We start from the raw sequence: 24434 nt of genomic DNA, 5'->3' as shown, positions 1-24434 counted from the left end.
TACATATGTTAACATGAATTTCACAAACTGTTTCATATTGCAACTTTAAAACATAATACTATTAACCCTGTAACACCTCAACTCTATGCTAAAAATAACATTTGACTTCTAAAAAGAGTGAGTATGGGTTAACGCCGCTTTTAGCAATATTACAGCAATATCAAGGAAATGTTGTGCTTGTGACACTTAATAAACATTTGACAACAAATGCTATATTAGTGAAATATTCTTGAACTCATTTTATATTTTCGGCGGCTTGTAAATTTCTGTGATGAATCCAGTTATGTCTGAGACGTGAAAATCTGCAGTTTCAAATAAAAGAATGACTGTCGTATATAGATAACATAAATAAAAGCCCCCAGAGGACAACTGGTAATGTGTTTGCAACAGAGGGATGGTAAGGGTGATAAAGTGATTGATCAGGTTATTTGAACATGAACCAGAAGTACAAGAGGAGGAGCAGGTGAACGAGAGACCATTAACTGATACGTGCTGACCGTGCCAGCGTGATATATGTTGCAATTCGTGTCGCTCGAAATATTGGTCTGGCGAAACTTGTCCGACTTGACAGAATCCCAGTTGCAGAAGAATTCGTCTACACCAAGGACACGCACAGAGAGATATGCATATGGGAGCTGTTAGTTTGCCTTGGACGAAAGCATGCGTGATAACGTTAGGACTTTGGATATAAATGGTGAACTCGAACAACAGGCTATGCGTTTAGTAATAATTTTGTTCAGAATCGATGGAACATATTCCGTTGGGTGCCAACCTGTCTACCGTGAACTCCACCAATATGATGACCATGGCAATAGCATCATGCAGGAGTTTGAGTGGCACTGAGATATTCACCTTGGCTCTGTTCACACTAGTAGGATGTTTAGTCTGTGTTGGCAATCTCCTCACTGTAGTAGCTGTGTATCGGACAGAGGCGCTCCGCACCACGCCCAACATGTACATCGTGTCTTTAGCATGTAGTGACTTTCTTACAGGACTTACATTCCCCTTCTACGTGTCCTCTATTGTCCCTAGAGTGGAGGACATGTTAGACATGTCCTTCTTCAACTGTGCATTTCGATATGGGGCGCTGTATCTAATTCTGTCTGAGTCTTTCCTCTGCATCTGTGCTATATCCGTGTACGTCTACAGGTACGTCTACATCAAGCACCCTCTCCATTACCACATCTACCTCAGTCCTGTGTACATGGTGTGTGTCCATAGTAGTGGGGACTTCTACTCTGCTGACGTCGACCTGGCCTGGGTATTGTAGCTTCTTCCACGTGGTGTCCAAACCATTTCAACTGTACTTCATCATGCCCTTCACATCCCCCGTCTTTGTGTTGAACGCAATCATGTACGGCCTCATTACAAGGGAAGCTATCCAACACCGTCAACGCATTCAAGCACGGGGGTCCCCGATGAGATCTACAATACGCTACAAATCAACATTCCATTCCGTCAGACTTTTTATCATGGTGTACGGGACGTTCGTCTTGTGTTGGTTACCGTCGGCAGTGGTAAACATTCTTGGCAATACCTACGGGGTGGGCAGCACTACTACGAGCATAACACTATCTCTTGGATTACTGAACTCTGGCATGAACTTCATAATATATTCCTTCATGAACAAGGATTTCAAGAAGGCGTTTCTTAAAATGTTCCTGGCAATGCACATGTTCTGTTGTCGGGAGTGTCAATAATGTAAATGGGGCGGTCGGGTAGCCTAGTGGTTAAAGCGTTCGCTCGTCACGCCGAAGACCCGGGTTCGATTCCCGGCATGGGTACAATGTGTGAAGCCCATTTCTGGTGTCCCCCGCCGTGATATTGCTGGAATATTGCTAAAAGCGGCGTAAAACCATACTCACACACTCAATAATGTAAATGTCACTCAATTGTCGGGAGTGTAAATAATGTAAATGTGTCTTCACCATGATAAACCGTTAAAAGTAGGATGTTTCTTCGAATGAAAAAACGATATGTTGTTTTTAGTCAGACATCTAAACCGTGATGGTCGGTAATTGCACTGTGATAAAGAAACAACATTTGACAAAATAGTGACTTTAAGTTTCCGGTAAGACTGCATTTGTACCATAGGAATAAGAATAAAAGTCATTGCTGTGTTACCAACATGTATTCATATGATATTTAACAATCATTACGCGAGTTTCACTGAGTTTTTTTATATTGCCACAGGTTATATCAACTTCAAGAAGTAGAACATCTTGTCACATCAACCGAATACGTTTTATAAGATTAGTGTAAGGAATTACCATTTGGTCCAGTATATCTTTAGAATTGGGCGTTCAACAACATCAATCAAATGTTAAGCATGTATATATCCTAACTTCATTTTATATGAAGAAATGTCAAAGAAACTGTGATTGTACTTCTTCAGCAAAATGTCAACAACGTCAATATATCTGTTCATGAGACGTACATCAGGGTCGCCATAGAAAAACGATATTGGCAAATTATTACTTGTATTTCTATGAAAGTTTCCCTCTGTATTGTTCAAAGCACATTGTATGTTGCCATGAAAACTGCCATCATCAAGGAATGAATACAGTCTAGTTAGTTCTTGTTCCAGGTGTTTTTGGAGGTTTTCGTAAAATATTACAAGAAGATTGTCCATTTGTGTGATCCAGGAATGGTTCAGACTGTACCAAATACGGGACCATTCGGAAAGATGTCTGTTCCAGTCTGAAAGAAAAAAAGAACATATTATGTTTACATTCTCTATTTATTGTTTGGTGGAATATCTAAAGCCATCATGCTTTTATGAATGCTTTAGGTCATACAACTTGATGGTACTTGCCTACGAGAAAACTGAGAAAAGGGAAAATTTGATATGATGCCTACTTTTGATGTACACTGGAAGAGCCACTATTCCAACGTGGCTTTTAGAGTGATGTCGGTTGAAGTCGGCCACCATTGCATTATAGGGATTCCTGATGATGAGAATCGCTCTCTTGATATCGCGTAGGGGTTTCCTTGATTGAGGTTTGTACAGATCGTGGGTTTTCACTGCTATGGTTGAGCCATTCATTTTACTCTCACCGAGGAACCCACCTGCTTCTAGGTTTTTATCGAAGAAATCTGAGCCTGTTGCAATACCTGTGAAACAAAGGTAGGCATCTGAACACACTATGAAATCATAATAAGAATATTATTGTTTGTTTTACAGGAGGAACAGTGAGTGGTAGATAGTGAGAGCCAGAGAAATAGCACAAAAAAAGATAGAACATAGCGTTTCCTGGATAGGGTTGTGTGTGTGTGTGCGCGTGTGTGAATCAATATATCGTTCGCTTCCATTCGTCCCATTTTCATAACCTGCAAGAGGACACGCCACCGTATCGATCAATCGTATGTGCGGAAACACAAAAGCCGATCAGAATGCACGTATAACTTTAAGTACTAGTATCAAGGCCAAAGGATCTTTCCTGAATATTTCTTGTTTATAGCTATAGTTTGTATCTAAAAATAACTTCTGTTACAGTTGGTACCCATTCAAAACAACACATGATGTCATTAGAACCTTTAATGAGAGACATTGTAGCTAGAGAACTGTGCCACAAACACATGGCAACCTTGAATAAACATGCCATTTTCAATATAGCTGCAATGTTTGGGATCAGACTATTCCGTGAGCATGTTTGAGACACACCATTGCTGGAATATTGTATGCTCAAAATTTCAGCTTAAAACAAACCGGTTTCGGAAGTGATGTAGAAATGCAGTGTCAAAAAGTCAAAGTAAACAAAAAAGTGTGTTATTCTTCATACTACTTGTTCACTGTATATGATACCAGCGAAAATGGCTGAGTAATGGGTACGTGCACTAAGGACATTTTCAACATGACTGCTGTGGTAAGAACCCAAATGTGTCCAGCACCATCAACACCAGAATCAAAGAGCACAAAACTTCAAATCAGACAGTAAATCAGCTATGTCGGACCATATCAGCAACTGCCCCAATCACAACATCAACTGGGAAAACGTCCAAATCCTCTCCAACAACATCCATGACTTCACTAAAAGAAAACTAACAGAAGCAATCCACATTCGCCGCCACAAGGCATCAATCAACAGAGAATCAAGGCTACTTCATCCCATCCGCCTACTATGAACTCATTAAGCAATAATCACCCCACCTATTTATACTTATCCTGTTTAATTGGCTTCCGGACTTATTGGCTTCCTCATCATGTGTTCTTTATGTATCATGTTGTTACAGTATTATCCTGCTCACTATATTATTACTTAACCTACTCATGTTAATCTCCCTTATGTGTGCAACTGTGTCACTGTTAATCTTCCACCTACTATATACATTCTGTACCATGTTCATTTTTCAGCGTTGCTTGAAAACGGTATACGAATCTATACCGAAACGTCGCCTTTACAGTACATAAGGAAGTTGTTATCCATAAATGGTGCCTACTTCGACAAATACGAAACCCTTTGGAATAGGCCCGTCTCGTATCAAGGCCAGTAAACCTGATCTTGTCCTTTTTAATAAACCCAATTAAATCATATATATTATTGAATTCTTTGTCTCTTTTACATTAATGTCATTAACAATATCAGGAAAAAACATGGCAAATATGTGGACCTCGCTTTCGAAATGTCACGCTTGCATCCTAAGTACAAAATTACCCGTCTTCCCATTGTTCACGGTGCCTTAGGTTTGGTACCTCCCAATCTGTTTACTGTCATTGGGAGAACACCCGGACTACAGCCCTACTGACAATCTGGGTAATGCAGAAGGCTGCCGTGTTTGGGAGTCTCCGAAAAGTACTAGGTGTTTTCGGCTAGGCAGCGCTTTCTTGGAGAAGTCCCATTCGCTGTCTGGTCTGGGGTGTGCAGGGAGCAAGGGCCCTGAGCTGATGATGAGCCTAATTATCCTGACTGTGCCAGGATCACCCAAACCCTCTTTTGCTGCATTTTTTTATTTTAATCTATACATACTAATTTGTAGGAACATACGAATCAAAGAAATCAGATACCGGAAGCAAACATGGCACTCAAAGTAATGGTCGAGAGAGGAAAGGACACACCTTGCTGTGGTTCCAAGTGTCACTGATATAGCAACTCATAGGGTGTGAGATACACAAGATCAAAGAGAAACACATCACTGAAGACAAACCGTGACACATGGTGCAGAGTCAGACATGAAGTAAAATAGACACATATTCGATGATAAAACAAGGCACACCTGTCATCTGTTCCAGCAGGTGTCTTGTCCACGTGTTACCGGATCCTGGGAAGCTGACCAGAACAGTGAGGGGCAGAGGCTTCTTGGAGAGGGAGACTTTGGGACATTCTATGTCCTTTTTGGCAACTGATGGTAATAACACGGATGAAGAGGCGACCCGTGTCTTCATGTTTATCAGTGTAGTGTTGTCTGTATATGAAACCAGCCAAATTGTCGAGAAAACCATGAAGATGACGCATCCAACAAATTCTCGTTTTAACGATGAAGTGCCCATCTTGTGCTTCCGACAGTATCTGAAATAATAAACATTAGGAAAAGTAGTATTAATGTCTTGAGACCCTTTTTTGTTAATAGTCTTTATCCCACCATTTATATACGGAGGTCTGTTTCTCTATGCCACCGCATCTCATTACAGAGAGTCTGTTGTACGATTCCGACCATACCATAAGCGTGTACATATGAACCACTATTAATTTGTGATGGTACCTGGTGTTATCGATAGGTTGAGCGTATCTTGCCCCACCGGTGTGTTTTAAAAGCTTTACAATAAAGGTATTGCATGCTGAAACTAACCATGGTCAAACATCTTTTGAGCAAGAATCGTATGGCGTTCTTTTAAATCGTGATGGAAAAGCATGCTCCATTGTACCTCAAAAGTTGTAGACACCAAAGGTTGGAACTGCAGGAGTAATGCTCAACGTAAAGGGAAAGTTTACTTTTGACAAGCTGAAGTCATCCCTCTTGTCATACAGTCTTGTGGGTAGCTTTTGTCATCCCGAATCTTTCTATTTAGATCAAAGTATGAACAGATGAGTCGTTTTCACTAGTCTCCTTTATTTCAAGTTTACGTGGCTAAATCAGTGGAAGGGAATTGGCTGTTGGACAATTATCAAACGATATCAGATCATGCAATGACGTCACTATAATAGGCTGTTGGCATTAGCGTAAAAAAACGACAAAAACCTTTCCACATCCAATAGAAATATCTGCACAAAGCAGGGTCGATTGTGCAATTCCGACTATATCATGAGCATGTGTTTATGAATCACTATCAAATAGTAATGATACCAGGTGTTCGCGAAAAGGTGAGCGTATCCTGCCCCATCGGTGGCACCCGTCACAAACACATGCAAAGGCAAGTAAATTGTTCATCTAAATAAAATCGAAACTTATGGTACAAGTCAAAATAGGGAATTGCATCGGACATCATTTTTGTCTCCGATGCGCAACATTTGGAAATGTCTTCCACATGTCTACCATAAAACTTTTTGAAAGCTTTAGTGAGGCCTTGCATGTTGTAACCTTGATGAAACAACTTATGAGCAAGAGTAGTAAGACGCTCTTTGAAATCTTTGAACCAGTATTTATGTCTGCACATTAGTAATGAGGTATATGTATTGCACTGTGATTATTAATTCTTAATTTTCTTTTTGTTTCTAACATACTTCAGAAAAGGATCTTTGTCTAAGCTTCAGAAACGTGGATTGTAATCCACCACCTTCATTCCATACATTGATGGAGATGTCACCTGCTGTATGTACATGTCTTTGCGTTTAGTTCAGCCATACACCGAGAACGTACACGTCGAGAATGCACCACATACTGAAAAGGAGCGTTTCTCGTGCAGGATATGGGCGCATAATAAAGGTGGATACCAATACCATATTTTCACCGGATCTACAACGATTGGTTTTATATGACCAGTGGTAACACGTGTTCCTAACATATCTACAAATATGTATGTTGCATCATTTGTTTCTGTAGACAGTTCAAATTACAACATATTACACACTTTTTACAGACCTTACACAAAATACAGCGCACTACTACTTCGTGAAAATAACTGCTTTAACAAAGGTTTAGCTATTACCTGAGCCGAATACTATTAAAGTTATAATTAACGTTGTCATTCACAAATAAGTATGGTAACAAGGTGATATAAGTATGGAAACAACAAAGTGATCTGAGGTATGTGTACAGTTCAACACTTGTATTGACACTATCCTGCATGACTAAGTATGGTAACAAGGTGATACGTCTGTTTACAGTTCGACACTTGTATTGACACTATCCTGCATGACTAAGTATGGAAACAACAAGGTGATATGACGTCTGTTTACAGTTCGACACTTGTATTGACACTATCCTGCATGACTAAGTATGGTAACAAGGTGATATGACGTCTGTTTACAGTTCGACACTTGTATTGACACTATCCTGCATGACTAAGTATGGTAACATGGTGATATGACGTCTGTTTACAGTTCGACATGTGTATTGACACTATCCTGCATGACTAAGTATGGAAACAACAAAGTGATCTGAGGTATGTGTACAGTTCGACACTTTTTTAACGTTATCATTCATGACAGGATATGGAAAGAACAAACCAATCTGACATGTTTACAGTAGGACTCGAAGCCCGAGCCCGAAGTACCATCTTATTATAAAAAGGTTCCGAAATAAATTTGCACCGCACGTTACATGCGTTGTGTACATCAGTGAACCATGATTATAAACTGAATTGCCTTTAACCCCCGCATTCCCTTTCGCTAAGCCTTATTTCCCCGTGACATATCGCTATAAACATTATCTTACCGGTAAGCTGAATCAACTCCAGAACTCCGAGACAATATGTGCAAGTTCAATCTGTCACAAGCAGCTGATGCAACACAAAATGAAACTATAGTTGCAAGCAGCGATGCGGGCTCCAAGCGATATCAAATAGAAGTGCTGATGCTTCTTTACAAAAGACCTGGGGAACAATGGAGTTTACTGAGTGCATTGACTGGTACAAGTAGGTCAATCACCGCGATATAGCGTTACTGCAGTCTGGCTATAGTGTTACAGTGGCTGGCTGGCCCTTACCATGAAATACACCTTGTCAGTGCCGGCTGAAGCAGGGTTTTGGTGGTTATACACAATATGTTCGAAGTTTATTTGTCCATGGGCCTATACCATCGATGCACGATCCCGCATCACTGCCGAGAATACCACCTTGAAACATAGCCGAATCAGCATGTTGACAGGTTGTGAGCACATGCTTTCTATGGATAAGTAAGTATGTCCTTGCCGCTAGTGAAATCCGTAAACCCTAGGAATAACACAGTTGCAGTTCACCGGGGAATAGGACACAGAATCACACAACAGACGTCACGTTGTGCTATATTATGTAAAGAAATAAATATGCCTATTGGAGATGATAGCATTTTTCAAACAGGGTTTATCTGTAAATTTTACGGTTGCTTATTTCAGTATCTTCAGTGAACCAGTTGGAAACGTCTTAAAATGGCTTTGTTTCCTCTCTGAAGATGACATGCTCTAGATTTCTAGTCTGCAGACTGTGTCTGTGTCACTTGTCATATGTTGTAACGCACACGCAATTCACCAGAAAACAGGCCGCATAATTGCATCACAGTGGTAACTGGGTGTGGTACTGTCAGGGTCTCAGTTATGTCTGAATATTGCTCTAAAGGCGGTTCTTCTGCAGATTGAGACTCAGACCCATGATGACTTCTTGTGTGTAGAATTTGGAGACAGACACTCGTGTTGATCTGGTGTTAAACGGCTGATGTCATTTTCATAAACACATCTGAGGAGAATCATGGGGTTGCGGGTGGGGGTACTTTCTTGTCAATAGAATCTATCGTGAATCTATCCTGAAATGGAGCTCGCGTCAATACGTACTTACTTTGGAGATTTAACGTGCGCTTCCCGACTGATGCGTATTTCGCACACGGGACCGGCCAGGGCATTTAATGTGTTTCCGAAAGGGGCGAAAGTGGTCTGTGCAACCCAAGAGGGGTCTTTAGGGGTTGCTTAAATAGAATTTTTTGAATTTTGAGATTTGGAATAGATACAGCAGGGGTTGGGGAGAACTAAGGGAGCTGGGTATGGTTGATGTTTGTTTGTTTATGTGATTTTGATTTGGTAGGTTATTGTGTTTTTAGATGCATTTTATTAGTTTTGTTTTTATTAAGAATACGTCTAAGGCCTTGAAGTTTTCTAGTTTATTTTGAGGGTTTAGTATTGCTTCTTGAGTGAGAGCCTTGTTTAGATTGAGGGTGGTTTGTAATACGGTTCGATGTGTTAGGTAGTGTGTGCAGTGGATGAGTGCGTGTTCTGGGGTTTCTAGTTACCTGTAGTGTGTTTTTTTTAATTTTTTTAGGTGGTTATTTAGGTTGGTGTGTCCTGTTTGGAGTTTAGTGATTACTCTGTCGATTTTTTTTGATGGATGGAGAATTTTTGGTTTGGTTAGTGGTTTGCTGAGAACTTTTTTGATTTGGCTATTTGAGTTTAGATATAGGTTATGCCATTTTTTTGGTTATTTTTTGGCTTGTTTACACTTTTAATTTCTGATTTTGAGATGGTTAAGTTTAAGCTTATTTCTGGGATTTTGAGGGATAGTTTAGCTGCTTTATCAGCGTTTTCATTACCGTATATTCCTACGTGGGCGTCAATACGACATGATGGACTGGTTAATACCAGCATGCAGGGGGTGTTCTCACTTTGCCAGGTCCTATTGTTGCATACAGGAACACCCACAACCATGTAGCAAACGATGCCATGGATCAAGTTGGACTTGATCAGAACAATGCTACAATGAAGTGACCATTCTTCAGCTGGAGGCCGGTGGTCTCCTGAGATCAAAACGAAAAAATATATAAAAACCTGGAGGGAAATTGACATTCAAAAACACTCTTAACGGGTTCCATCCCACCACTTGTTTTATGGTGAAGCTGTTTCTCATCTTGTGGGATTCTAAATTTGTGTATTAGGTCATGTGTATTAATTCATATTCATGTATATTTTGTAAATTAAAATGTTAATATGTGTTATATGCAATAAAAACAAAATGTGATAAAGTTTAAATGTATATGTAATAAAAATGTGATGAACTTTACTTCATTTGTGTATTATGTCATGTATATTTAGTAAATTAAAAAATAAAAAGGGTTATATGCAATATAAATAAAAAAATTAAATACAGACTACAGCCGTAATCTCCATTGTTCTAGGGATTTAGTACGGGCCACTGATTTTAATCCTGAAACAATACGTGCCGGCAAAAAGGAAACACTCCGTTTAACCTGACTGGGCCCTCACCCCAAATGTTGTTATAGTGGATTATAGAGGATTAAGAGACACAGATCACTTAATTGCTTGATATAGTCATTAAAGTGAACCCTCTTCTGAGGGTGAAGTCTGTTAAATTAGTGTCTAACTGTTATTTGGTGATAATAGGGGAACAGTTTTCTCATGTGAGGCACGGTAACGGTATAACGAGACAGCGGTGGCACTATAGCGCGGTAATTGAGCGGATGGTAGAGCTCGGGCTGCGCCCGGTAAACTGCATTGTTGCCCAAATTGATATTGTGGGTTACATATTCAATGGATTTGATGTTCATACCGATGAATTGTGGGATATAGTTTACTTTTTGAGAAGTAGGCGAATCTGTTGCTAAATATTACATGGGTACATACTGTAATGAATTTAAGGGTCCTCGGGGTGTTGGATCGCCAAGGCGTGTCTGCTCAGGCGGTGACGAGTGCGAGCGTTACGAGTGTGAGCCATGGTAGCGGTATATCGAGCCAGCAGTAGTTTACTCCATGGATTTGTTGTTGACATTATTTAATGTAATATGAGTGGCAACTGTTTATCATTGACAGAATATAGGAAAGTTCATAATGAACGTTATTTACTTCTTAAGTGTAGGATATTTAGTGTGTACTGTGCAGGGAATATTTGCAGTGGTAATGTGATAAAATGTTCATATCGGTGACGTGTTGATGCAATTGTTGCTTGATTGGAGGGATAACATTTTGAATTACCAAAAAACTTAGTTATGTTGAAAAGTATTTGATAATTTTGTATTCTGTTGAATGGCGTTAGACATTTGACTAGCAAGGAAAATCTTTTGATTGATGATAATTTAGATTCAAGATTGTCAACAATATAATTAGCCAGGATTTGGGGGTATTATCGACAAATTGTTATGAAAGTCAAAATATTCAGTTGAGGATATGATCAATTGTCACATGCTGATGCTTCATCAGCATCCATTTCTGCTAAGACTGTAGATTTTATTTGTCATTATCATGTTGGGAAATGTTTTGTTTGTATTTTCCTGTTCCATTACAACAATCTTGATCTTTATGTTGGAGTTCTGTCCTATTCTGTCACCTTCTTAATCTTTGACCGATTGATTTGTAGATTTTGAAGGAATCGTATCTTCATAAAGTATGTAGCGTTCTGGATGCTTGAATCTAATTTATATGGTAATGAAACGAATGTTTTGTTATTTTCTTAAATAATATTAATTGGATATATTGGTTTGTTATGCACCCACAATTAACAATTAAATTGTAATTTGACTCAAGGAAATCAAAATAATTTCAAAATAGGACAAGTGTTTTAAAACTAATATCTAAGAGAAAACAGCTAGGAAATATCTGTCATTGTGTTTCTGCAACCTAAAACACTGCTGTAAACTTTGTTCATTCTCCTGCAGAAAAACATTGCCAGTTTGAATTTCAGAACTGACCGCAACAGCTGAATTGGACACTCTAAAATACATACTAGAGGAATTAAATCGAGGTACTACCAATATATTCGACATCCTAACAGCTAATTAAACTAATATGAACAAAAACTAATATGAACAAAGATTCCTGGTGATACATTGGAACTATCTGTCAGTGTATATCATGATATATCCTGCACCCTAAAACACTGTTTACTGTCTTAATTTGGTTTCAGGATAACATTGCTTGTTTTTTCAAATTTATAAAAACAACGACAACAGTTGAATTTAATATACACAATATCAGGATTGAATAAGTGTTTTCCCTTTCGAGTGAGTGAGTATAGTTTTACGACACAGTGAGTATAGTTTTACGACACACTTGCGAGTGGGTGAATATTGTTTTACGCTGCATTTAAAAACATTCCTGCAATATCACAGCTAGTGACACCTGAAAGGGGCTTCACATATGGGAGTCGACCCCGAGGATGTAAATTCCTGGTCACTGTCTATCACAGATATTTTAACGATAATTTCATTGTGTAGTGTGTTATTTACACTCTGTTGCAGTATTGCTGAGTGTAGCAACAAGACAACTAACTGAATGCTCAAGTTGGAAGATTTGACGTATTGGTCAAATATTTGTACGCTTTTGCTTTGGCCAATCTACCCGTTGGGGATTCCGGGTTAGAATAGGGCCACACCAACATATTCTGGTCATAAGGTTACAAAACCGAATTCAATGCACACTCTATAATGCAGAAAAACAGGATTGAATAAATGTGTTCACTTTCGAGTGAGTGAATATAGTTTTACAACACACTTTCGTCACTTTTTGCAATATGATGTTGGGTGATCCCTACATGGGTCTGTTCACATCTTTCCTATGTAGGGAATCAGATGGTCAGATTTAGTTACTTATGTGTTTTCGCTGCTGACAGCGCGGATCATTGTTCAAAATAAGAATCACTGGATTGTTTAATGACTTCATTATTTACGCGCTGCCATCATGTTCCTGCAATATTTCTGTGTGTGGCATTCAACAACAAAGATACCTGTGAAGATCCGGGGTAGAATAGGTCTTCAGGAAGCCATGCTTGCCGTAAAAGGCGACAAATGGATCGATGTTCATGGTATTAATCACTGGATTGTCTGGTCTAGACTCGATTATTTATAGACCACCGTCATATAGCTGGAATATTGCTGAGTGCGGCGTTAAACAACAAACCAACCAAGCAAACAACCAACAACAAAGAAACAAACAAAAACTTGGCAACTTCTTGGCAAGTATACAAAGTGGACATCCCCCTGAACAGTTGCTTACCAACAGAAATTTGGAGTTACGACTTGCGGAGGAGGTTGTGATTTGGACGCAATAAATTTTGTAAGTACAGCATGTCTTTGGCAATGTTATTAGAATAGTGTAGAATGTTTAGTTTACTGTTGCCATCACATACCACTGGATTGTTTGATCCAGACTTGATTATTTACTGCCTGCCATTGCATAGCTACAATATTGCTGAGTGTGACATTTCACCAATGACAACAATGGAGAATGCTGAACCTTCAAGACTAGCATGCAGGATTTGTTGTTCACAGTACGAATCACTAGATTGTCTTGTCCAGATTTGATTACTTACTGGCTGTCATATGGCTGCAATATTGCTGAGTGGCATTAAAGTACAAAGAATCTTCAAGGTCTACCATGCAAGATTTGTCATTCATACCCCAATCATCAATACCAATCACTGGATTGTCTAGTCTGAAGTTGATGATTCACTGATCATGTTGCTGCAATATTGCAGAGTGTGGCTTTAAAAAAATACAGCATGCTGAATCTTCAAGAATTATTATTCAATGATGTGGATTGTTCACAATATCTAGATTGTCTGGTCCAGACTTAATTATTTAGACTTCCATCATTTAGCTGCAATATTGCTGTCTGTGGCATTAAACAACAAATAAAAAACATGGTTGATATGTATACAAAGTCGACATTCCCCTGTGAGTAGTTGGGTTAGGGACCAACCATTTGATATTTGGGGGTAAGATTTTGAAACAAGCTGTTAACCAGATATTCAAAACCAAATTATTAATTTTTCATAAAATAATTTTTTTTACAAATAACAGCTTGCAACAATATTGACATTTCTTTTGCAACATGTCAGAAACACAATTATTTGTTAACGAACATTTTGGAACATTAAGAGAATGTTTCTTCAGATATCACAGGCAGCCCCAAATAGCAAATAGCATATGGTCCACCCTTTACTATGCGAAATGTGGAGTTAACTTCTTAATTATATAAGTAAAGCATGTCTTTATTAGAAAAAAAGATTGCCAACTTATAGCTGCAATATTGCTGTGTGGCATTAGAGAACAATGAATCTTCAAGACCAATCATGAGAGGTTTGTCAACCGTAACAATGTGGATTGCTGTTCAGAATACAAATCACTGAATTGTCTGACTTAGATTTGATTACTTACTGGCTGTCATATAGCTGCAATCATGCTGTGTGGCATTACAGAACAATGAATCTTCAAGACGAATCATGCAAGATTTGTCAACATACCGTGACAATGTGGAGTTGTTCAGAATACCACTGGATTGCCTAGTCCAGATTTGGAGTAATTAAATCTGCCATGATAGATATTTTGCAGCTATTAGTGTGGCATTATATGTTAGTTATTTATTAAAGGGTAAAATGGTGTTGTGTCAATTTTTAGTTGGAGTTTTGAACAGCATTTTAGTTAATCACTGCGTGTCAGGTTTGTGTGGTGGAAACTCCAAAGTGATGCATGACTTGGACAGTAGCCCACACAGCTATAACAAACAGGGAATCGAACCCAATCATGTTTCTAAAGAATACAACTGTGCATGAAGACACTCGGTCGCCACCGACAACTGAGCAACTGTACCTGAACACATGGATTGTTGTTCACAATACAAATTAACTAGATTGTCTGGTGATTTATTACAGGCTGCCATCTTCTAGCTGTAATATTGCTGATTGTGGCATAAAACAACAATGTAAACAATACAGCTGGTACATGATCAGATTTGTCATAGTACCCGTCGATGACATGGATTGTTTGTTCACAACACGAATGCCTGGTTTGTCTGCTCCAGAGTTTTACTGTCTGCTGTCATATATCTGCAAAATTGTGTGCATTTATTAAAGGGTAAAAAGGTCTTGTGTCAATTTTTTCATTTTATTTCAGTTACAAGTCTTCAGCAACTCATGCTTGCCGTAAATGGTGACTAACAGGATGAGGGCGGTCAGACTCACTGACTTAGTTGATGCATGTTATCGTATCCCAATTGTGTGGATCGATGTTCATGATGTCAAACAATGGAATATTACTAAGTGCAGTGTTAAACAACAAACAAACAAAACAAACATCACTGCGTGTCAGCTTTGAGAAGCGGAAACCCCAAAGTGATGCATGGTTTGGGGAATTAAACTCATGTTTCTGGTGTGTGTCTGTGCATGTGTAAATGAGTTGCCCCTGACAATTGATCAACTCTAACCTGACCACGTGGATTGTTGTTCACAGTATAAATTACTGTCTGGCGATTGGATTTTCACAGGTTGCTACAGTTGCAATATTGCTGATTGTGGTATAAAACCACAATATTCACAGCTTTCTGAATGTTATGGACCATCATGCACGATAGTCATTATAGTACCTGTCTAAGATGTGGATTGTTCACAACACCAATCCCTGGACTGTCTACTCCGGATGCTTATTGTCTGCCATCATATATCTGCAATATCAAGTTTCCGACAGCTCATGATTGCCTCATGGTTAATCATTGCTCAGAATATCAATCACTTGAGTGAGTGATTGAGTTTGGGTTTACACCCCTTTTAGCAATATTATGGTGGGGAACACCAGAAATGGGCTTCACACTTCATACCCATGTTGAGAAGTGAACCAAGGTCTTTGGCGTGAAAAGCGAGGGCTGCAAGCAGTGGGCTACCCAACTCATGTCAAACAATAAACAATTCAGACAAAATAATTGGAAAACCACAGTGAAACATTACCAGATTAATTTACTTAATCCAATTAAACAATCAATTAAGTTCATAAACTTAAGATATCTTGATCTGTACTGTATGTCATCTGTTAGTATCATGTAGTGCATTCAGACTGCACATGTCCTAAAAGCAAAATGAGATTATAATCAGACACTTAAATTTCATGAAGAGGTTATACAGCAGCAGACCAGTGCTGCTTGTCAGTTTCAGCAAGACAATTTTTATAGTTTCAAAGTCTCACCACCACTTTACAGACATTACCTATAACAATGCGTGAGTTCATGTTCTTTAAGATTGTTACAGGTAATGTCTGTAAAGTGGTGGTGAGACTTTGAAACTATTAATAATTGGCTTGCTCAAACTGACAGGCTTAAAACAAACCATATTTCCAGCTCACAAGGTGAAATGGGCCTGTGTGTGTTCATGAGACAAATGTTGTAAATTATTCTAAGAAAATGACCTGAAGTAATAATTAAGCCTCTTGGTATATTGAATTAAGTTTGGGACAATGCTTAATTATCTGAATCTTTTATTAACCAGTTGTCTATAATCCTGATGTTATAAGTTGGTTGACTGTCAATCAAAATTTGGGGGTTCCTGCAGTTCCTGAGGTTGCAAATGGTTTTGCATAGTTCTGTTTTCAAACACCCCAGCAAAGATCCGGGTTAGAAACAAGATCAGGGTCTGTGACTTTGTCCATGGTTTCATTCTAACGTTTTGCAGTGTACCTATTTTATATATCATTAGACATATGTGAACATCAGATAATCACACCCATGCAAAATGTAATGTAGATTTTGTCAAGGATTTGTCAGTATGAACATCAAAGGTAGTGAATGTATGATACAAGTCAGGTTAGAATTGGGTCTTCAGCAAGTGAAGCTTGTCGTAATAGGTGACTTATAGTCCGGCAGAGAAATGAATATTTTCCCCCAACCCAGAATTAGGGGATAAAGTTTTTTTTTATTGCTGGATTTGTTTAATTATGTACTCTAGATTATGAAACTGACTGATGACACTCTGTCATCTTTGGGCATTTTGAAATATTCAAGATGGCCGACAAGATGGCCGCCAAAACATGAAAATATCGCTTCCTTGCTAACAGTATGGAATATGATACCACTTTTGGAGCAAATCACTAATATTTTGCTTTCAACTAATTAGAATATGGTATTCTAAATGAACTGGTATCATTTAAAACATAATTTGATTCTTAAATAAGCAAGATAACTGGCAAAATGCCTGTCGAAACATTATAAAGTCAACAAGCACGGCATTCTTTTTAAGGATAATTGATTATTCTGAACTTTCAAAAATGAATATTGGCTCAAGGTTTTCTTCACATACATACAATCAGTTTAGGTTTCTTCCTCATCATCAATAACACGGTTAGTGAGTTGGTTGAAGCAGACACTGGAGCTACAATGTAATAGGAGAAGGCCTCGTAAGTGTGTCACTTGTGCCTAATCCATTTGGTTTTCCGACATAAAATATGTTTAAATCAATACCGCCGCTGGTAGTTTAATTTGTGAAAAATAGCAGGACATTCAGCTGTCGGGGCTATGGGTCAGTGGGTGATTGACGATTTGTGATGGCGCCAGCTGGGGTAGGAGACGACACACTTTCCAAATTATTTCTCAACCTTGTCTAATGCTAATTCAACAAGAGACACAGAGACACATAGTTTTTGATAGAGGCTACTTGCTATAATATATTGTTGATTAAAATATGTAAAACTATGTATCTCTGGCTGTCTTGTCATCCCTTCATTCAGTAAAGTGGACTGTTCCAACTACCCACATTACCTAATTATAAATCTCATCCAGGCATGGCACACCCACATCACCTAATTGTATTTTGGTACCTTGTGGGTAGAAATTAGGCGATCTGGGAGGACACCGTTATATCATCTAACATGGCCAACTCTGCTCTTAAGTAAACAAGAACCTAATCAGTGAGGGGTCCTTTATCATCCATATTTGACTGCTTATAAAAATCTTATATCTCTCCTCACAGCTGGTTATTATATATTTTTGCTGCTGAATATTCGAAACAGAGTGATTGAGTTGGTACAACACATGTATACGGTTCCATTTTAAATGACTGCAGCGCTCCATTATGAAAACAAGTTGTTTTAACGCCGCTCTCAGCAGCATTCCAGTGATATATGACGGCGGTCTGTTGTATATGAAATAAATGCAAATTGAATCTTGAATCTTGAAAGTTGCAGCTTTTCCGCAAATCAGTATCACATGCAGTATACAGTATATCAACTGCAATATACTGTATACAACATGCAGTATACAGTGTGTCGCGAGCTCCGCGCTGGGCTGGAGCACACATTTCCTACCCCTCTCCCTTCTGCAAACACCTCATGGGGGGTGTAATGAGGTCACAGGTCAGGCGTGCACTCGTCAGTTGTCTGATATGGTCAAGAGTAAGATCTTCCGGACTATCACTGCACTAGAGGAATGTGGATTGTTGATGAGGTACAACGTGTTTGAAACTGGGAGTTGAACACTAAGCACTTATAGAGAAGGGCTCACCATAAAACGTTATGGAGTCGCGGATGGACTTGTGTTTTCAATTCAAGACGTACATGTATCAAGTTGAACTTCTACGACTGATATAATTTGGTTACCGCTTCCTAACTGTAACATTAACTGAACTTTACGCCTTTTATACGTATTAGTGATGGGGCGACAATGCGACAACGAGACATATTTTGACATTGAAAAATGTCGCGTTACGGTATTGTCGCCCTTTTGTAAAATATAGAAAAAAGATTATTCAAAGCGCGACAATGCGACAACGCGACAATGCGACAAATGGCCAAAATATCGCGTTGTCGAATTGTCGCGCTTTGGTTAATTTCGACACGTTTTGCTTGTTTTTGTAAGGGCGTCAATGCGACAATACGACAACGCGACAATGTCCCTTCCAAGATTCCATAGTGATCCGTGCAAATAAAACTGAGTTATGAAATAGAAGTTTAACATGCCAGTTAAAAGATAAAGTGTAAAAATGCGCTGATGAGTTCATCTGCATGCCGAGTCTATACGCTGTGATGAACAATAATGCTCTGAGCCCATACATTTTGTCAAATTTATGACATGTATTACCTGTAGGAACATATTGCTTATACTCGTCCATGTTTTTGACGGACAATATAATTTACATGCTCGGTAATAGTGAGGACGGGCATTATTGTGTGTTTCCGTGCTTTGTTCAGGTGAACAATTGACTTGCATGTGTTTGTGACGGGTGCCACCTTTATGGCAGAATACGCTCACCTTTCGCGAACACCCGTTGGATGGCCTGAACCACTTCGGATTTTTATCCCACATCAGTCTGATACACCGTGATATAACTAAAATACTGTTCAAAGTGGTGTTTAATGCGATCACCGTAGTGTGTTACTGCAACTGTCCAAATTTTGTGTAGTGATGTTATGTAATATGTAAAATAAAGCATATTCAATTATCCAATTGATTTGATTAGAATATACTTGCGTCAGTGTATTTTATTAACGCCCAAAACCGTATTTGTTAAACACATATAATAACAGATCATATACACGCATTGTGCCTTGACTTACTATTAGCTTTAATAGGCCATTCCGGAATAAAATAGTTCCCCCCAAAGCGAGGAACATCTGTTTTAGTTTGTTTACAAGAAATGTATTCCAAAAAATATCCTCATTAGATGAGAAGGTCCGTTAAGAACTACCTCAGTAAGTCAATCACAATGACAGAGCGTTGTAATACATTTACATCAAGTACAAAATGGCCGACACGATAAACGTGACGGGAGATATTTCCGAAGTTGTTAATTAACCTGTGGCGATTTCAAGCCTTTGTCATCACTGATCAATTGGCCAATCATTGAAAGGTGATTGTAAAGATGTGTCAAATAGATACTAAGGTAAATTCATAGATTGCTGTAGAATGTCACTACGATAGTTTGGATTTTTGGGTGTTTTTTTTTCTCTAGGATGGGTATCCTTGAACGGGCACGCAACCAAACTCTATGACTTATCCCAGAGTATGCTAAGACGCTACGTTCAAAATTAAAGGGTCTAAATGATGAAAAACAACGCTTCTGTATGAATTCGTACTTGGGAATTCCCAGGGTTTTCCCCAGGAATGTGGAAGTAGTCAGTGTTTACGTAATTTCAAGAATACAGTCACCTGATAAACGTCATGTGACCCACCTCTCGTCCTATGGAAAAGCCGTATATCGTGTAAACTTCACATTACAAAATTAGTTACTGTTATAACCAAATGAAACACAACCCATTATCCGATAGAGGTAACTGTGCATAGCGGAGGGATATGTTATCTCAATAAACTTGGTAGCAATGTTTGGTTTGACTTCTTGGCGCGTGTCTGAATTCCATTACCATGTTACATATCCTAAAACTGACTAATCAGCAAATCTCGGTGCACCGCGCGCGACAGATACTAGAGCAAGGCATGCCAGAAATACGAAACCTAATGCTTCCGAAAAGAAGCCTTGGGCATCACGTGCGTCGGGGGACCAGCGCCATCTAATTGGCCGTTAACAGTTGTACAAGGCGGAGCAAGAAGCATCGTTTTTCCGTCCATTTTACGCTTGAAAAACTCGACGCATTTCCAGACACTTTCTAGACGCAAACCAATTAATCAATTTTAATGAATTTTTAGTCGTTTTTCCGTCCAATGACCATATGCGGAAAAAACCGTTGTTTTCGTGTTTGCAGTGCATGCTGAGATGTCAAGTTCAAGCTTTGAGGCAGCCATTGAAAGGGACCAGTCATTAATTGTTCCATTCTTTTTTTCCAAAAAAGTTGGCCCAATCTTTTTTGGCCCAGTTTGTTTTGGCATGAATTTCTTAAAAGTATTTAACACAATTTAACATAACCATGTGTATAACAGACATAATAGGTTTTGCTTTATTTGCACCTCTTTTGAGGTTACTATTATTTTTATTTATCTTTATTGTTTTTTTTATAATTTGATTTCAAAATGCAGTGGGAATTTATCTTATTTTGTAACTATAGAACATTAACAATCGTAAGAAAATCCACAAACATCCCAGTTGACACTGAATAATATAATAACAAATGTATATATAACGATATATACTGATTTGGGGGTTTTCATAGACAATATTGCCTATTATTTTGATTAATTACATTTCCAAATGAAACTATTTCATTAAGAATAACATATTCTAATATGTTGAAGGCAAAACAATAGAGATATGCACCAAAAGTAGTCCCATATTCCATACAATTAGCACGGAAGAGATATTTTCATGTTTTAGCGGCCATCTTGTCGGCCATCTTGAATATTTTAAAATGCCCAAAGATGACAGAGTGTCATCAGTCAATTTCATAACCTAGAATGTGTACTTAAACAAATCCAGCAATAAAAAAACCTTTATCCCCCAATTCTTGGATTTTGTCCTCTCTGCCGAGAGGCAGAGTCCGGCAGAGAAATGAATATTTTCCCCCAACCCAGAATTAGGGGATAAAGTTTTTTTTATTGCTGGATTTGTTTAATGATGTACTCTAGATTATGAAACTGACTGATGACACTCTGTCATCTTTGGGCATTTTGAAATATTCAAGATGGCCGACAAGATGGCCGCCAAAACATGAAAATATCGCTTCCTTGCTAACAGTATGGAATATGATACCACTTTTGGAGCAAATCACTAATATTTTGCTTTCAACTAATTAGAATATGGTATTCTAAATGAACTGGTATCATTTAAAACATAATTTGATTCTTAAATAAGCAAGATAACTGGCAAAATGCCTGTCGAAACATTATAAAGTCAACAAGCACGGCATTCTTTTTAAGGATAATTGATTATTCTGAACTTTCAAAAATGAATATTGGCTCAAGGTTTTCTTCACATACATACAATCAGTTTAGGTTTCTTCCTCATCATCAATAACACGGTTAGTGAGTTGGTTGAAGCAGACACTGGAGCTACAATGTAATAGGAGAAGGCCTCGTAAGTGTGTCACTTGTGCCTAATCCATTTGGTTTTCCGACATAAAATATGTTTAAATCAATACCGCCGCTGGTAGTTTAATTTGTGAAAAATAGCAGGACATTCAGCTGTCGGGGCTATGGGTCAGTGGGTGATTGACTATTTGTGATGGCGCCAGCTGGGGTAGGAGACGACACACTTTCCAAATTATTTCTCAACCTTGTCTAATGCTAATTCAACAAGAGACACAGAGACACATAGTTTTTGATAGAGGCTACTTGCTATAATATATTGTTGATTAAAATATGTAAAACTATGTATCTCTGGCTGTCTTGTCATCCCTTCATTCAGTAATGTGGACTGTTCCAACTACCCACATTACCTAATTATAAATCTCATCCAGGCATGGCACACCCACATCACCTAATTGTATTTTGGTACCTTGTGGGTAGAAATTAGGCGATCTGGGAGGACACCGTTATATCATCTAACATGGCCAACTCTGCTCTTAAGTAAACAAGAACCTAATCAGTGAGGGGTCCTTTATCATCCATATTTGACTGCTTATAAAAATCTTATATCTCTCCTCACAGCTGGTTATTATATATTTTTGCTGCTGAATATTCGAAACAGAGTGATTGAGTTGGTACAACACATGTATACGGTTCCATTTTAAATGACTGCAGTGTTCCATTATGAAAACAAGTTGTTTTAACGCCGCTCTCAGCAGCATTCCAGTGATATATGACGGCAGTCTGTTGTATATGAAATAAATGCAAATTGAATCTTGAATCTTGAAAGTTGCAGCTTTTCCGCAAATCAGTATCACATGCAGTATACAGTATATCAACTGCAATATACTGTATACAACATGCAGTATACAGTGTGTCGCGAGCTCCGCGCTGGGCTGGAGCACACATTTCCTACCCCTCTCCCTTCTGCAAACACCTCATGGGGGGTGTAATGAGGTCACAGGTCAGGCGTGCACTCGTCAGTTGTCTGATATGGTCAAGAGTAAGATCTTCCGGACTATCACTGCACTAGAGGAATGTGGATTGTTGATGAGGTACAACGTGTTTGAAACTGGGAGTTGAACACTAAGCACTTATAGAGAAGGGCTCACCATAAAACGTTATGGACTCGCGGACGGACTTGTGTTTTCAATTCAAGACGTACATGTATCAAGTTGAACTTCTACGACAGATATAACTTGGTTACCGCTTCCTAACTGTAACATTAACTGAACTTTACGCCTTTTATACGTATTAGTGATGGGGCGACAATGCGACAACGAGACATATTTTGACATTGAAAAATGTCGCGTTACGGTATTGTCGCCCTTTTGTAAAATATAGAAAAAAGATTATTCAAAGAGCGACAATGCGACAACGCGACAATGCGACAAATGGCCAAAATATCCCGTTGTCGAATTGTCGCGCTTTGGTTAATTTCGACACGTTTTGCTTGTTTTTGTAAGGGCGTCAATGCGACAATACGACAACGCGACAATGTCCCTTCCAAGATTCCATAGTGATCCGTGCAAATAAAACTGAGTTATGAAATAGAAGTTTAACATGCCAGTTAAAAGATAAAGTGTAAAAATGCGCTGATGAGTTCATCTGCATGCCGAGTCTATACGCTGTGATGAACAATAATGCTCTGAGCCCATACATTTTGTCAAATGTATGACATGTATTACCTGTAGGAACATATTGCTTATACTCGTCCATGTTTTTGACGGACAATATAATTTACATGCTCGGTAATAGTGAGGACGGGCATTATTGTGTGTTTCCGTGCTTTGTTCAGGTGAACAATTGACTTGCATGTGTTTGTGACGGGTGCCACCTTTATGGCAGAATACGCTCACCTTTCGCGAACACCCGTTGGATGGCCTGAACCACTTCGGATTTTTATCCCACATCAGTCTGATACACCGTGATATAACTAAAATACTGTTCAAAGTGGTGTTTAATGCGATCACCGTAGTGTGTTACTGCAACTGTCCAAATTTTGTGTAGTGATGTTATGTAATATGTAAAATAAAGCATATTCAATTATCCAATTGATTTGATTAGAATATACTTGCGTCAGTGTATTTTATTAACGCCCAAAACCGTATTTGTTAAACACATATAATAACAGATCATATACACGCATTGTGCCTTGACTTACTATTAGCTTTAATAGGCCATTCCGGAATAAAATAGTTCCCCCCCAAAGCGAGGAACATCTGTTTTAGTTTGTTTACAAGAAATGTATTCCAAAAAATATCCTCATTAGATGAGAAGGTCCGTTAAGAACTACCTCAGTAAGTCAATCACAATGACAGAGCGTTGTAATACATTTACATCAAGTACAAAATGGCCGACACGATAAACGTGACGGGAGATATTTCCGAAGTTGTTAATTAACCTGTGGCGATTTCAAGCCTTTGTCATCACTGATCAATTGGCCAATCATTGAAAGGTGATTGTAAAGATGTGTCAAATAGATACTAAGGTAAATTCATAGATTGCTGTAGAATGTCACTACGATAGTTTGGATTTTTGGGTGTTTTTTTTCTCTAGGATGGGTATCCTTGAACGGGCACGCAACCAAACTCTATGACTTATCCCAGAGTATGCTAAGACGCTACGTTCAAAATTAAAGGGTCTAAATGATGAAA

At 38.6% G+C, this 24434-nt stretch overlaps 2 protein-coding genes across 2 annotated transcripts in view; one reads left to right on the top strand and one right to left on the bottom strand.

Moving 5' to 3' along the window:
* Positions 1 to 805: 805 nt before the first annotated feature.
* Positions 806 to 1270, top strand: LOC139467666 (alpha-2Da adrenergic receptor-like). Its single transcript, XM_071249184.1, has one exon. The coding sequence runs from the start codon at positions 806 to 808 to the stop codon at positions 1268 to 1270; it is 465 nt and encodes a 154-aa protein (XP_071105285.1).
* Positions 1271 to 2190: 920 nt separating this feature from the next.
* Positions 2191 to 24434, bottom strand: part of LOC139469247 (WSCD family member CG9164-like) — a 98407-nt gene continuing 76163 nt past the window's right edge. Inside the window, exons 2-4 of the mRNA XM_071251384.1 lie at positions 5215 to 5507; positions 2860 to 3114; positions 2191 to 2700 (exon numbers count right to left, since the gene is read on the bottom strand). Coding sequence (XP_071107485.1) covers positions 2324 to 2700; positions 2860 to 3114; positions 5215 to 5507 — 925 coding nt within the window. The 3' untranslated portion in view covers positions 2191 to 2323. The remainder of the gene's footprint in view (positions 2701 to 2859; positions 3115 to 5214; positions 5508 to 24434) is intronic.

Source organism: Haliotis cracherodii, unplaced genomic scaffold, assembly GCF_022045235.1.
Source record: "Haliotis cracherodii isolate W230 unplaced genomic scaffold, xgHalCrac1.p SCAF_2, whole genome shotgun sequence".
In the NCBI taxonomy this organism is placed as follows: Eukaryota; Metazoa; Mollusca; class Gastropoda; order Lepetellida; family Haliotidae; genus Haliotis; species Haliotis cracherodii.
This window is presented reverse-complemented; position numbering and strand designations above follow the sequence as displayed.

Coding starts and splice junctions, on each gene's coding strand:
- LOC139467666 (XM_071249184.1), top strand. CDS start 806: ATGGCAATAGCATCATGCAGGAGTTTGAGTGGCACTGAGATATTCACC.